General features: G+C 39.9%; 2 protein-coding genes across 2 annotated transcripts; both read left to right on the top strand.

Moving 5' to 3' along the window:
- LOC136691457 (odorant receptor 131-2-like) lies at positions 1-951 on the top strand. The gene has a single exon (XM_066664016.1). It carries the CDS (start codon positions 1-3, stop codon positions 949-951), a length of 951 nt encoding a protein of 316 aa, XP_066520113.1.
- A 5985-nt stretch (positions 952-6936) lies between these two features.
- On the top strand, positions 6937-14449 carry si:dkey-43k4.5 (potassium voltage-gated channel subfamily S member 2). The gene is made up of 3 exons (XM_066665081.1): positions 6937-7212; positions 11205-12181; positions 13522-14449. The coding sequence occupies exons 2-3, from the start codon at positions 11216-11218 to the stop codon at positions 14059-14061; spliced, it is 1506 nt and encodes a 501-aa protein (XP_066521178.1). The 5' UTR covers positions 6937-7212; positions 11205-11215; the 3' UTR covers positions 14062-14449.
- Positions 14450-16223: the final 1774 nt, after the last annotated feature.

Genomic DNA, 16223 nt, shown 5'->3' on the forward strand with positions numbered 1-16223 from the left:
ATGAACACGAGCCGGGATCCTTTTGAAGATGCTTTTGCAAAACAGTTCATTGTGGTTGGACTTGGTGTCTTCATTACTTACATCAATGGGATCTTTGTGTTTGCTTTTTTTAAGCACTCAGTTTTCTACACGGACCCGCGATACATTCTGTACATTCACCTTGTCATCAATGACTTAATTATGCTCTTTCTTACAGTCTCTCTGTATGTTCTGGCTCAAACTGTACTTATTTTGAATGTCACTGTCTGTAGTGTTCTGCTTCTGTTTGCCACGACAACTTCAGAAATCTCTCCTCTGAATCTTGCTGGAATGGCTATAGAACGTTACATTGCCATCTGCAAACCACTGCATCACACTCAGCTGTGTTCAGTGAACAGGACCCACATCCTAATCGGCCTGATCTGGCTTCTGAACTTCATTCCTGCTCTTACTGATATTTTCATTCTCTTGGTGAATGAACCCATCAGTATCTTTTCAACATCAGTACGTTGCAACATCAAGAGTCTTTATGGCTCAGATCAGCATCTTATGAGATCCATTTTTGTTGAGTCACTTTATTTATCGTGTGTTATCCTGACACTAGTCTTTACTTACATCAAAGTTCTTCAGGCGGCTAAAGCTGCAACATCTGATCAGGCTTCTGCCACAAAAGCCAGGAACACTATTCTGCTTCATGGTCTGCAGCTCCTCCTCTGCCTGCTCGCGTATGTTGCTCCATTTGTAAACTATTTTCTCTTGGATTTATATCCAAAATACAGAAGCATGATTTTGTTCTCTACCTACCTACTGTCTAATATTCTCCCCAGGCTTCTCAGTCCTCTTATATATGGACTCCGGGATCAAAAAATGTTCATATATGTGAGAATATATTTAACATACAGTCTGTTGTTGTCAAAGACTGAACCAAATATGCATAAGAGCATGTTTCCAAGACAGAGACAAAAATACTGACATGTGTTTTCATGAATGTATGTTTAAGCTGAGGTTCTGGATGAAAACTGAGTGTCTCAGTGGAAAAGACAAGCAACGACTGTTTGCATTTACGACACACTGGTGTTAATGGTGTTCATGTGATGTTTCACCATTTGTAAAATACACATAATATTTTAAATTTATAATAATGTAAAAGAATCTATGTTTTCTGCTTTTATTATTTACTTTCTTCAAAACCAGATGATGGAAGGGGTATCTACAGTGAGTCTTTAACACAGCAGACAATGGGCTACCTCTCTACTGCATTTCCGTGGTCACCAGAATATAACACACGTATAGAGGGAGTTGCAATATTGTTTTCTGAGAAGAAGGCCTTACAGTAGTAAGTGCAGCCATTTCCTCTTTGTCTGACTGATTACTGAATGTACTGTTAATTACATAGTTGCAGACAAACAAATAAATTCATTGAAACAATTAATAAACCAAATAATTACATTTATTTCAGAAGAAATGCTGAACAAATATGGGTCCATAAACTTTTGGCCATATATTATGTATCTGATATAGAAACACACTAGCCATTACAGTAAGCTGCTGTTCAGTTATTCAGCCAGGAGTAACCTTTAGAAACAAGAACTGATTAAAATTTTGCATGTGATACTCAAAGCAATGTCTCTTCACTGTGTTTAAATTGTTTTATAATACTAATAATACAAACAAATTATTAAGAATACCTTTCTTAATTAAGGGTTTGTGAAAGAGTGTTTAAAGGAGAATTTCATGCCCTTTTGTACCATATCTATACAACTTAATGGTAGATATGTAAAGAAGGCCACTAAGTTTGCTCTGGTCTGAACTGCTCAGGATATTTGACAGTGATATTGATAAAGATTATTTTTTCAGATTTCCCACGGTTGTTCATTACCAATCACTGCATATAAAGCTCTTCCTAGATGGGTGTAGGTCATGTCCTGTGTTGGAGTGGGGAAAACATTCTGTATTTCATCTACAGCAAAAATAAATAAATATTACCGACTCATGGAGCAGTAATAGAGCAATATCCTCACCTCAGTTCATGCTATTCAATGTTTGGAGGTCTCAACTAAGCTAACTAAGCTAACATATGGAAGAATCTTTTGTAATGTGGGTTGTGCTGTGTTTTACCTGTGTTTATTTATCTGATGATTTCGAGTATTTATGAGTTTGAAGGTGTATTCACATATGACTGGATCAGAACTCGGAGATGGAAATATCTTCTACATCCTGGAATTACATTTGTGTCAAAGTGATTTAACATCAGGTGGCACGGTACAAGACAGGTGGTGTCTCTGTCACACAGCTCCAGGGTCCTGAAAGTTGTGTGTTCAAGCCCCACTCCAGAAGACTGTCTGTGAGGAGTGTGATGTGTTCTCCCTGTGTCTGCGTGGGTTTCTTCCAGGTGATTGTCTGTATCTACTTTTCTGCTGCAGTCACAAGAACTTAACAGCAGAGAAATGGAGACTAGTGTTTTCTGAGGGGAAAGCTTTGAAATGGTTCTAAACTGTTCATAGCTGGTGATTAGCACGTTGGGAAACATTTTGACATAGGTTTTTATAAAACATTAGCTTGTAAAATGTTTTTTTGCATATTATATGCTTTACTACCAACTACCCAGAGAAATTCCTCTCTGTCACACAAGGTGCCAGGCCAAAAAACAAGTACATGAGGCCTGTAATAATAGTGCTTTCACAACAGCAATCATAAATTGTTATTAAAATTCAACTATATGTTTAGAATGGGGTACTGGTTAGTTCTTTATGCTCTAATAGGATTAGACATGTAACACAGTTAAAATGTATGTATTACGACCTAAAAAAAATGACACAAAGCTATTATTATTAAAGTGGCATACTTTGGTATAGGGCAGCTGTATTGGGACATCTCCCCTCATTTTCTCACTCATAAAACTCCTCTCCCTTCCCTGCCTCTCCCCTTTTTACTCATGTGTAATATGGAGAGGTAGGTATCAGGTTTACTCTTTTGTAATCCTATATCTTTACATTATTTTAAGTCACCAAATTATTTTATATACATCATGAGTCCATTATTTCCAAGATTGTTTTATTGTCCATTGTTTCCAAGACAGAGACAAAAATACTGACATGTGTTTTCATGAATGTATGTTTAAGCTGAGGTTTTGGATGAAAACTGAATGTCTCAGTGGAAAAGACAAGCAACGACTGTTTGCATTTACGACACACTGGTGTTAATGGTGTTCATGTGATGTTTCACCATTTGTAAAATACACATAATATTTTAAATTTATAATAATGTAAAAGAATCTATGTTTTCTGCTTTTTTTATTTACTTTATTCAAAACTAGATGATGGAAGGGGAATCTACAGTGTGTCCTTAACACAGCAGACAATGGGCTACCTCTCTACTGCATTTCCGTGGTCACCAGAATATAACACACGTATAGAGGGAGTTGCCATATTGTTTTCTGAGAAGAAGGCCTTACAATTTATAGTGCAGCCATTTCCTCTTTGTCTGACTGATTACTGAATGTACTGTTAATTACATAGTTGCAGACAAACAAATAAATTCATTGAAACAATTAATAAAACAAATAATTACATTTATTTCAGAAAAAATGCTGAACAAATATGGGTCCATAAACTTTTGGCCATATATTATGTATCTGATATAGAAACACACTAGAAGAGACTGAAGAGACTTCACTGTGTTTAAATTGTTTTATAATACTAATAATACAAATTATTAAGAATACCTTTCTTAATTAAGGGTTTGTGAAAGAGTGTTTAAAGGAGAATTTCATGCCCTTTTGTACAATATCCATCCATCCATCCATCCATCCATCCATCCAGAGATGAATCATTGGGCGCAAAGCAGGAATACACCCTGGAGGGGGCGCCAGTCCTTCACAGGGCAACACACACACTCACACATTCACTGACACCTATGGACACTTTTGAGTTGCCAATCCACCTACAACGTTTGTTTTTGGACTGTGGGAGGAAACCGGAGCACCCGGAGGAAACCCACGCAGTCACAGGGAGAACACACCACATTCCTCACAGACAATCACCCGGAGGAAACCCACGCAGTCACAGGGAGAACACACCACATTCCTCACAGACAGTTACCCGGAGTAAACCCACACAGACACAGGGAGAACACACCACACTCCTCACAGACAGTCACCCGGAGGAAACCCACGCAGACACAGGGAGAACACCCCACATTCCTCACAGACAATCACCCGGAGGAAACCCACACAGACACAGGGAGAACACACCACACTCCTCACAGACAGTCACCCGGAGGAAACCCACACAGACACAGGGAGAACACACCACACTCCTCACAGACAGTCACCCGGAGGAAACCCACGCAGACACAGGGAGAACACACCACACTCCTCACAGACAGTCACCCGGAGTGGGAATCGAATCCACAGCCTCCAGGTCCCGGGAGCTGTGTGACTGTACAATATCTATACAATATAATGGTAGATATGTAAAGAAGGTCTCTAAGTTTGCTCTGGTCTGAACTGCTCAGCATATTTGATAGTGATATTGATAAAGATTATTTTTCAGCTTTTCCACTGTTGTTCATTACCAATCACTGCATATAAAGCTCTTCTGAGATGGGTGTAGGTCACGTCCTGTGGTGGAGACATGAAGATACCTGGTTCCGTTCACCACCGTCTCTACAATCAGCAATTTCCCACGAAACCATTCTCAAACACTTTATTGGTCTCCCAAATGCAAAAAGGATTTGGGAATCAGCTCAATATATCTGAAGATACCTAAAACATTTTAAACCATTAGTCAACGTCTTACACAATAAGCAAGTCTTCACACCATACCACACACAATCCCTTCTTCTGTTTTTCACACGCCTCTGCAATCCACCTACAGATCATGTGGAATGGTCGGTTTTTCAGTCGTACAACAAAGCAGAAGAACATATGACAACCTCTACTCTTCTGGACATACTTTACATTAGGTCCTGGAACATTTGCTGTGAAAATTTGATTGCATTAAGGTATATAATCTGTAGTGAGGTCAGTTGCTGATATTGGATTAGTTTGGATCACAACCCAGCTTAGAGTTATTGCTTGGAGCTACACCATTCCAGAAAACACAGATCCACTGTCTACAGAGCAATGCTGTAGGGCTTTATATGACTTTAGCTACTTGGTTTTGGGCATGGCGTCTTCTTTTGTGGAATCTTTTGTAATGTGGGTTGGGCTGTGTTTTACCTGTGTTTATTTATCTGATGATTTCGAGTATTTATCAATTTGAAGGAGTATTCACATATGACTGGATCAGAACTCGGAGATGGAAATATCTTCTACATCCTGGAATTACATTTGTGTCAAAGTGATTTAACATCAGGTGGCACGGTACAAGACAGGTAGTGTCTCTGTCACACAGCTCCAGGGTCCTGAAGGTTGTGGGTTCGAGCCCCACTCCAGGAGACGGTCAGTGAGGAGTGTGTTGTATTCTCCCTGTGTCTGTGTGTGTTTCCTCCGGGTCACTGTCTGTGAGGAGTGTGGTGTGTTCTCCCTGTGTCCGCGTGGGTTTTCTCCGGGTGCTCCGGTTTCCTCCCACAGTCCAAAAACACACGTTGGTAGGTTGAATGATTGTTCGTTCCTTCTTTGTTGCGGTGTCCAGCTCTCATTGGATTTTTTGTTGGCCACCAATCCAAGGAGTATTTGAACCTCTTGAAAAGACCACTGTGTAATTTTACAAGCTGCCGACAGGAGTTGGATAAACATGTGATCTCTGCTATAGCTGGAGATATTACAGATGCCAAGTTTGTGCTGGACGTCTGCATGATGTCATGATATTACTCTCTGGTCATTCGGCACTCTCTAAGGTTTATGCATCACAGTTTAGTCCCTACTTGACTCACTTGGAATCAGGAAGCAGTTACCAAAAAAAGAACCCGGTTTGAGGTACGAAAAGATAGGTAATGGAAAAGCAAAAAAGACAAATACATTTGGGTAGTGTAGGTACCATGCAGTGGAAAAGCGCTGTGAGATTACAGCCCATGGAGACGGACCACTCTTTCAAATGTGTCTGTGTGATATTAATACATAAAGTAATGTGATGTGGTTTGAAAAACTCTTGCCAAATCTGAGCTCTGATTATATCAGTATTTACAGGGTGACTGGCAACAGAAAATTTAAAAAATAAAATAAACAATTCAACTGTACGGAGCCCCTAAGGTGGCATGGTGGGTTTATTTAGCAAGTCGTGGCTACAAAATAGTATTTTGAGACCACAAAATATTATATAGAGGCCACAAAATAATATATTGAGACCACAAAATAATATATTGAGGCCATGAAATAATATATTGAGGCCATGAAATAATATATAGAGGCCACAAAATAATATATTGAGACCACAAAATAATATATTGAGGCCATGAAATAATATATTGAGACCTCCACAGAATAATATATTGAGGCCATGAAATCACTGGGCACACTGACAAAACTTGTACACATTTTTCTTCCACCATTTTTGCTATTGATTCTCCTCCATATATCTCTCATGGAGAAAGTTTTCTAATTCACACTGCTTTTCCATGTCGTCCATGAACCTCAAAGCAGTGTGCATTAACGTTAACCAACTGCAATACGGTGTTAGACTTAATCTCAAAGGTTAGTTGTGTGGTTGTTCAGCTGCTGTGCCGATCAAACTTGTGCACGTTGCAAATGCATGTCCCTTGGTCCAAGCTTCAAAATATAATTTCGTGGCCTCAAAATATTATATAGTGGTCATGACTTGCTAAGTAAACAAACCACGTCACTTTAGGGACTCCATACAACTGGGCTGAAATATGCCATTAAATTCAGTTTAAACAAACACACCTCAGTTAGTGCTGCTTTGAAATATATTGAGACGAGCAGAACCCATAAGAACTGTGCGAAACTTGGTAGCTGTCACAGCCTAGAGACCTGTTTATACTTTGCCCTCGTTTGTGAACAAGTCAGTCCCTCTGCTGTGAGGAAAAGTAGGTGTGGCAGCAGCCGCCACGTGCTAAACCAACGTTGTCTCGCGTGCTGGAATCCACCGCGCAGCGCGAGCTGGGCGTCACTGGGAGAGAAAGAGGCGCGCGAGTGCATCCACCTAAACACAACCAGCAAATACGCACGAGAGGACCGTGAAAGAGGAGAGTGGCGAGCCTGTGCACGCGGGACATGAGAGAAACTGCGGGAGACGGAGGAGGAGAGCGCACGTGCGGCGGTCAGTCTGTCAGGTGAGTCGCATCAACATCAAAATAAAAACCAGAGGCTGAAGTTGGCTTTTCGCTTTCGCCAGTTTCTTACTGGAGTTTTTCATTCCACCTTAAATAATGTTACAATTACACTCAGGCGCAACCGCTGCACCATTTAAGGTGGATTGGTTGTTTATAATAAGCACATTTAAGGCGCCAAAATCTTAATTAGGCGCCAGCAATTTTGAGGTGAAGAGGGAAAACAAACATAAACACTTAAGACGCGTAAATGTAACTGCTGCACCTTTTTAAAGGGGGACACTTTTTGAAGAATAAAACTCCTGAGGCTCTAGAACGTAACTTCAGGCACCATTTTAAGGTGGAAAGCATTTCTAGTAAAAAGCTGGTGAACGGGAAACCACGTTTATTTGTTTTTTATACCTCAAAATTAAATATAAATGCACGCGCATGTGTAAACACACGATGACGTTACATGTGTTTAACTGCGTGACCTGACGTGTTCCAGTGGTTCACAATGTGGCAAAGAATAATAACTGACCAAGTCTCGAGCAGGAAGAAATGCCCCCAATTTAACGCAAAACTGCCCAAAAGGGGTGAGTATAGACTGTCAGTGTCGTGCTGTTTTCCTAATTTTTCTTTATCCCCCTTTTTCTTTTCCTTCAGAACCTGAGAACCTTGTGGTAAAGTTCCCAAACACTTTAGATACAGATGAAACTTAATGAATCTTCAGAAAAAAAAAAAAAAAAAAGGTCTCCAGGGGACAGGAAACACGCTGGGGTCTTTCTGCAGATTTAGTAGAATTCAGGTGCTCTGTGAATGTCCATTGTAATGGTTAAAATCAGAGCGACAGTTTCTCAGTCAGATGTTGATTCTATGAATTGTGAGACTCTGGTCACATTAAGAGACGAGTATCACACCGAAGATAGAAATGAGAGGGGGCAGTGTCATGGAGATCTCCACTATAACTCAGGAGTGTGTACGCTATAAGACACCTCTTTTAATGGTGTAGTGGGGTCATCTCCATACAAACAGAATGGGATGCTCAGAAGCTGCTTGTACATATAAAGGTATGTTAATTTGCCTTGCCTGCTGCAAAGCGAGTGCTAGAACAGTATAAAGCACCCCATCTTTGGGCTTTGGAGCAATGGAGCTCCATCCTGTTTTTTTGTGGTGAGTTTGTGATGTACCTCAGATCCTCACAGTGATATTTTAAAATCCAGTGTAAATCCTTCTCAGCGTAGTAGCAATAGGCAATAAACTAAAAACGCTAAGCTAAAACCCTTACACAGTAATGCAGGTATTATTAATTAAAATTCTAAATTAGGGCAAACCCTGACATTTATTTTATGACAGCTTTCCAACTTGTTCCAACTCAGCTCCACTGCAGATAAAACCAATTTTCCCAAGTTCAGTAAATTGTGCCAGTTGCTGTAGCGAGTGGGAAAAGAACCAGAAGGTAAGTGAGATATAATGGCAGCTGACCAGTGAGGTCTTTAAAAATCAATATGAATAAATGCATATCTTGTCAGACAATGCTGTCCCAGTTGTGAATATAGGATCCAGTGACGAGTGTTGTATTCATTTCCAGTTGTAAAGCAAAGAGAAGTGCTTAAAGAGCACTGACTGCAACCTATAGATAACATCTCCAAACTCCAATACAGTCATAAAAATAGCTTCCACTATCGTCGTTCTATAAATAGGAATAGTGCAAAGTATGTTCTAGAATGCTCTGTTCTTAAACGTGAGGATACATCCAGAGTGCAGTGGACCAATATCTAGTAAACATTAAGTAAATACAGGGGACTGCAATATATCTGAAATCCTAACTTTGGTAAAAGTTTGTCAGATTTTTTTCAGCACATTTTGGACTATTCTTATCGGTCCATTCATCATTTAGTTTTCATACAATTTAAAGTCTGTAGCTTCAAATTTTGTAAACAGTTTTTAAAAAAGTACAAGAATGTACATGCTAGATTTTGTTCAAACCGAACTGCTATAAAAAACATGATTATGCAACATTTATGTACAGGAGATACAGTAAATAGTAAATAAAATAGGTTTATTGTGAGAAATGTTCAGGACAGAGGGTGCTTACCATGCACATATTAATCTGATGACATCCGAAAATCTTATTTTGGCCAGATGAATCTGATCTAAGAAATCAGACCATTTGAATAATCAGATTTACATATAAACACTCAGGGATCAGACAGAAAAGTGAAAGACTGTCGTCTCATTATTGATTAAGGATATCTCTCTTTGGATTTCTCTTTCCTGTGAGACCAAATTTGACGCCAAATCAATGGACTTGTAGTTTGATGGTCTCAGTAATGAGAACCTAGAACTTGGTTTTGCACCTAATAATCACTTTGTGTCCGTTATAACATCAGAACAGGATCCAAACAGAAAAATGTATTAATATATATATTTTAAATAGTTATTTTGTTTGGTGAATGTGTTTTTAAATACAGCGAAATTTTCTGAAAACCTGAAAATTTTGCCCAACAGTTCTTTATTTGATGCCCCTGCTGTGTGTTATTTGTGATGAACAGTTGTTACTAAATGTCTGAGACCAGATCATCTGAATGAAAAGTCGAGTTTTCGAATATTTCCTTCGATACAAGACTTTCTCAGAGGTTTGTTGTGTGGCAGCTTTTGTTCAAATTAATTAAATCAAATCCACCAGAGGCTCTGAGCACCAACTTCAGTGGAAGAGATCAGAATCTATAATTACAAAGACATTCATGCAAAATGTCATGGACTTCCCTATGTTTAATTAATAACTAATTTAGTTTTCAAATTCAATAATGTTTCTGATTCATTTTACTTTAATTTCAAATATTAAGCAAGAAAAATAGTTCTGATTTTCTATATGGTCTCAGATTTTTGACTCAACTGTACTGTGTATACTTAATTATACACACATTTTAATAAAGTGGTTCTTCATGTATAAAGGTGTGCAGTATAGATATGTGACAACTTAAAGGACCATTTTAATGTGTGAGTGAATATTTTGCATGGTCAGATACTTCTATTCTGTGGTTGAAAAACTGTTCTCTAAGTTTTTTTTTTTTTTTTTTTCCAAGTTTATATGCCCAAAAAGGTATGTATATTAGTGCTTATTGCTTGTCAGACATTAGGAATAGTACTTTTAAGGTGTACACTTCTAAATGTACAGCCCGTTATAAGATGCCTAGACCCCAGTTTTAAACCCTACTTATATTCTGAGTTCAGCAGAATGAAGCCAGTGTCAGTTTGTTCTTCTAGTGAATGACAATTTTCTGAAACAGAAAACATTTCAGCTGTGAGTACTGCACAGATACATAAACACACTTACAAATCTATGCTGACATTTATAAATACATTATGAAGCTAATGCATATGATGCAACGCAGCTGGACTGTGGCAGTGTCATCCATAATTCATGGGAGTTAATTATGCAAAAGAGAGAATGAAAACACTCTGAAATATTTTCTTACATTTTCTCTGGACTGTAACTGTTGAATAGAGCTGATGGTCATTCTCTGTGCTTCTGAGATTTGCCAAAACATATTACAGTCAGTGTGTTTTCGATTTTTGAAAACTGAAGTGGATGGAAGTTTATGAAAACTGCACCATTACCATTTAAGAATTGTAATGGGAACATATTCTATAACAATGATGCAATGCTTCATATCATAACCATGACAGACTGTGACTTACACTCTAATACTTCTGAGAAGATAATCACATTCCTTAGAATGAAGCCCTCTAATCACATTGAGCTATTAGTACATTTGTGTAAAGAATGTGCAAGTGGTTATTTTTGTGCCATGGTAGCATCACATGATTTGAGGCAATTAGCTTTTGGGGGAATTGGGAACAGCAAAATACTGATGTTTGAGCATGTAACTGTTCCGTGTACAGTACAGTGGAGTATAGGAGTAAGTAGCAGTACCTTTTAAATACAAACATTAAGCTGGATTGTATGACTATACATAGACTCTAACAGACAATGGTTTATGCGTCTGTAGAGAGGTGCATCATGGTGCAAGAGAATCTCCGAAGCTGGGAGCAGGATCCCGAGGATCGGCTGGTGAATGTGAATGTTGGTGGCCTGAAGCACAGTTTCTGCTCCAGCATGCTCAGGAAATTTCCGGACACTCGACTGTGCCGCCTTCTGTCTTGCGACACGGAGGAAGCCATTCTGCAGATCTGCGACGACTATGACGTACAGAAGAAGGAGTTTTACTTTGACCGGAACCCTGGCCTCTTCCCTTACGTTCTTCACTTCTACCAGACTGGGAAGCTGCACATCATGGAGGAGCTGTGTGTCTTCTCCTTCTGCCAGGAGATAGAGTACTGGGGCATCAATGAGTTCTTCCTAGACAGCTGCTGCAGTTACCGCTACCATGATCGCAAGCTGGAGAATCACCACAAGTCCTGGGATGAAGAGAGTGACGTGAGCAGTGTGGACACATCTGTGGATGAGATTTCTGACCTCAACAAGGACATCCAGCATTTCCAGGATATGCGTTGCGGTAACATTCGGAAGTGCCTCTGGCTGACCTTGGAAAATCCAGGATATTCTATTCCAAGCAAACTCTTCAGCTTACTCTCCATCAGCGTTGTTCTCATATCAATCGCCACCATGTGCATCAATAGTATCCCGGAGTACCAGCTGTATGATGAAAACGGTCTGCCCATCGAGGACCCGACCATGCAAATTTTGGAGATTTTCTGCATCTGTTGGTTCACTTTCGAAGTGGTCACACGGATGCTCCTTGCCCCAAACCGCAGAAAGTTTTTCCTCCATCCACTCAACATGATTGACATTGTCTCAGTGTTGCCCATTTATATCACGCTCTTCTTTGACCTGGTTGCTGGTGGTGAATCTGAACTGGGGAACTTGGGGAAACTGGTTCAGGTTCTGAGACTTATGAGGATCTTCAGGGTTCTGAAGCTGGCCCGGCACTCAACAGGGCTAAGGTCATTAGGTGCTACTTTAAAGGTAAGATAATCATATGCCTTATGATTTTTAGGATAAAGGTATAGCTTAAAAGTAAATGTTAATTTATTTTAAATCACATTTATCTGTCAAATATAATGCACTGACAGTTGTGTAGTAGAGACAAGGACCTTGTCTGTTAGACAATGTTGAGGATTAAATCCAGTGCAAGCTTCCTGAGGTGTTGGATCAGTTTCCACCATCATATGTTTCCACCATATTGAATATACACTTAAAAATCACCTACCTTGTATCTACACTCATTGTTCATTTTATCAGCTCCACTGACCACACAAGAGCACATTGCAGTTCTAAAATTACCATCTGTAGTCTACTTGTTTCTTTGCATACATTGGTACGCTAACACTCCACCACCATGTCAGAGTCTCTGTAGTGCTGAGAATGGTCCACAACCCAAATCATGCCTGCTCTGTGTGGGTCCTGACCCTTAAAGAGAACATGGTGAAATAGGGACTGTATGCATATAAACAGATGGACTACATTCTGTACTTGTAGAACTACATAGTGCTCTTGTGTGGTCAGTGGAGCTGATTAAATGAATGAGTGTAGATTCAAGGTAGTTGTTCCTAATCCAGCGGTCATTCATTGTATTTCACTCACATTTAACCCAGAATTTCTCATAGCTGCTCCCAGATCTTATTGCAACAATGTCAAGTGTGTCTTTTTTATGACTATCATATGGCACTTTTCCACCGCATGGAACCTACACGTCTCGACTCGACTCTTTTGCTGTTCCACTGGTTAAATCTGGTCCTGGTCCCTGGAACCGGGTACGTTTTCAGTCCCAGATCACTCCGGGTTCCAGCTGTGCAGAGTAGGCACTAAATGGTGAGGTGTAAACCCTGCAGTCCGCTGATTGGCCAGAGAGACGTGTCTCACCACGAGATGCAGAGCTCATTCAAATCCAGCACAAACTGCCGCTTGTAAAATCTGTAAAGCTATAGCAGCTTTCACCTTTATTTTTTTTATTGGACTCACAACAGCAGTCCATAACTTTACCTCACATTTTGAAGAGGTTTAATTGCTCCTTGGGTTGATCGTTAGTAAAACTGCTCTATTAGAACTACACGATAAATAAACAGCACCGCCATTGTGGCTTTCAAAGCCACCAATTCCTGCTAGAGACAGGGTTTTGTGAAGTCACCAGCTCCATTTTGCGGGGGAGCCCTGCCAGTGGAAAAGCGACAAGCTTTAAGCGAGTCAAGCGGAGCCATGTCAAGTCGAGTTGTGTAGAGCTGGACCCAAGCAGTGGAAAAGGACCATTTGATGCATACCTGTCTGGAAACTTCGCACAACACTCTGCTTTGTGTTTATCCTTGTAGCACAGTTACAGAGAGGTGGGCATCCTTCTGCTCTACCTGGCCGTGGGCGTATCTGTGTTCTCAGGCATTGCGTATACTGCAGAGTATGAGGAGGATGTGGGTTTGGACACAATCCCTGCCTGCTGGTGGTGGGGGACCGTCAGCATGACCACTGTCGGCTATGGAGATGTTGTTCCTGTCACTGTTGCGGGAAAACTAGCAGCTTCTGGCTGCATCCTTGGAGGAACTCTGGTGGTGGCCTTACCCATCACCATCATCTTCAACAAGTTCTCACATTTCTACCGTAAACAGAAAGCTCTAGAGGCTTCGGTGAGGAACAACAACAAGAAACGGCTGAGGATGAGGCAGGACAGAGATGGAGAGGAAGGATCTGAGGGGGACAGTCAGTGTTTGGAGGATGAGGAAGAGGATGATGATGACGTGGACATTGTAGGAGGGGTGGTAAACTACAGCTACGTACATCATCCGTTCCCAGCATGTTCCTATCAGTATGAAAGGAGAGCTCCACTCGCCCAAGGAAAAGAACTTTACCAGCTGTGAGGGTCATGTGTCTTTTTAAGTGCAATGGTACCTCTGTCTTAATTAAATATGGTCGAATGAGGGTCATCTGGATGTATTTATATCAGCGGTAACAAAATGAACAGGGCCCAGTTTCCTAAAAAGATCATCTTAACCGGGAGAGAGAGTGTTGAGTGTTGTGCTCACTCGACCACTTTCTTTTGTCCTAAGATGCTTTAGGGAAACCCAGCCCAGATCAGTAATGTGCAATAAATATTAACAGTGCTAAAATTATGATGGGTGTTAATGCATCTTCCTCATTTGATCCTTTGAAATCTGTAGTTATACCCTTATACCCAGCTGCTGTATGCTGGTATAACAACTGTAGCCCTCGGCTCAGAATGAATCTGTGAATAAAACCAAAGTTACTTCAAGCAACTACAGTGCCATGTTTATCAGTGAAGTAGGTAGATTTTAAAGTATATTTAACAAAATACAGTGAATATTTGGAAAGCCAAAAATGGCACTGGGGACAAATCAACCATCGGCAAATTAACAACTGAAAAGTGGAACACTCTAGTTTCCACACGAAACTAGTCTTTTTTTTAATTTTTTAATGACAGAAAGCCCACGTTCACACCTGGCATCTGATATTAAATGGCCAGCGTTAAGTACAGGTGTGAATGGTGTACAGTGCGTCCTGAGGAGAATTCTATCGCTCAAACCACATTTGGGGGTGGTCATTTAGTGCAAATGCCAAAGTGTCTCAATGAATCTCTGATGGCAATAATCACTGACTACGTCAACTGCCTTCGGGTTTTGCTAGGTTTTGGCAGTTAATCAAACATTAATCTAAATCGACCTTCAGAACTTCTAATCAACATAATCTTGTCTAATAATGATTATATAGATTAGATTTATTCTGGTATGTCCCCACTGTGTGTTCATGTACTGTCGCTTTAAAACCACGCTACCAAGCTGTAGTCACACGATTCTGCCCCTGTCTGCCAACCTAAACCTAAACACAGAGGCTGACCAAGCAGCTCGTACCAAAGAAAAACAGTGTCTGTGCTTTGGTGTTGTTTTGCTTTGACTTTAAGACAACACTGAACAAAAAATAAGTCAAATGTTAACACTGAGGAAAAAATGGTTTCAGCGACCAACGCACAATCACACACCAAATATAAACAGTGCTCAGAAAACAAGAGAGGAACAAGCTCCCGGGGACATTAGAAAAAAATATTACTTATTTAATACTGGAGCATATTCACAGCACAAGTCACTGAATCACTGAACTATGAGGGTCATAAATACAACAACAACATAATCATTCATTAAAAATAATAGTGGTAAAATGTACAATTAATCGTGATACTGATTTGCGCTCATATCGCCCAGCACAATTTCAAGCCATAAGTAGTGAGACTTATGTGAGTAGTGAGACTTAAGTGATCGGTGCTGTTTCTCAGTACCAAGAACACAAGGAATTTAAGGTGTCGGAGTGAATGATGGTACTTTTCAGTTGTTTTTGTTGACAAGTCAGGAACACTCTATTTTGGGTGGATCAAGAACAACATCCGGGTACTTTAACTGTGTTTTGGTGTTTGTGGCCTTTTTTTTTGAACGTAAAAATGGGAAATGACCTCAAGCAAGAACATGAAAATGTAAAAACACATGGAGAAATGACCCGGATCATAAGCGGTCATGGGAGATGCATTTTATTGGCTATGCATTTTGGCAGTTATTTGTGACTGGATCACCTGAGACGCATATTAATGCCAGATGAGAATGGGGTTAAAGGCTACAATTGAGGTCATATATTTGTGTGTGATATCTATGTGATGTGTATATATGATTCATACACATTATTTAAATCAGATAATACACACAGATATATATATATATATATATATATCACATTGTCGTTGTTAGAACAAAACCTTGTGTCTCCACTGTGGTGTCTTTGCAGGGAAAATTAATACAGAAGCTGAAGTAATTTTGCAAATTGCTCTTTGTCCTTTCCTCCAAATAGAACAGCTGTGCTTTAAACACTACACAAAAACTACAAAAACCAAAATGGAGATATGAGACTTTGTACTATCAGAGACAATATATAGTACATACACTCCTTAACTTAAACGTGCCGTTGCTTATCAGTGATAAGAATTCAGTATTTACTCTGTATTCAGATTCACACCCCATTC

This window comes from Hoplias malabaricus, chromosome 3 (assembly GCF_029633855.1).
Source record: "Hoplias malabaricus isolate fHopMal1 chromosome 3, fHopMal1.hap1, whole genome shotgun sequence".
Classification (NCBI taxonomy): Eukaryota; Metazoa; Chordata; class Actinopteri; order Characiformes; family Erythrinidae; genus Hoplias; species Hoplias malabaricus.

Excerpts from the sequence above, each read along its gene's own strand:
- LOC136691457 (XM_066664016.1), top strand. The coding sequence starts at position 1 with ATGAACACGAGCCGGGATCCTTTTGAAGATGCTTTTGCAAAACAGTTC.
- si:dkey-43k4.5 (XM_066665081.1), top strand. The coding sequence starts at position 11,216 with ATGGTGCAAGAGAATCTCCGAAGCTGGGAGCAGGATCCCGAGGATCGG. Across the intron at positions 12,182-13,521 it reads CATTAGGTGCTACTTTAAAG|CACAGTTACAGAGAGGTGGG; the intron begins GTAAGATAATCA and ends TTATCCTTGTAG.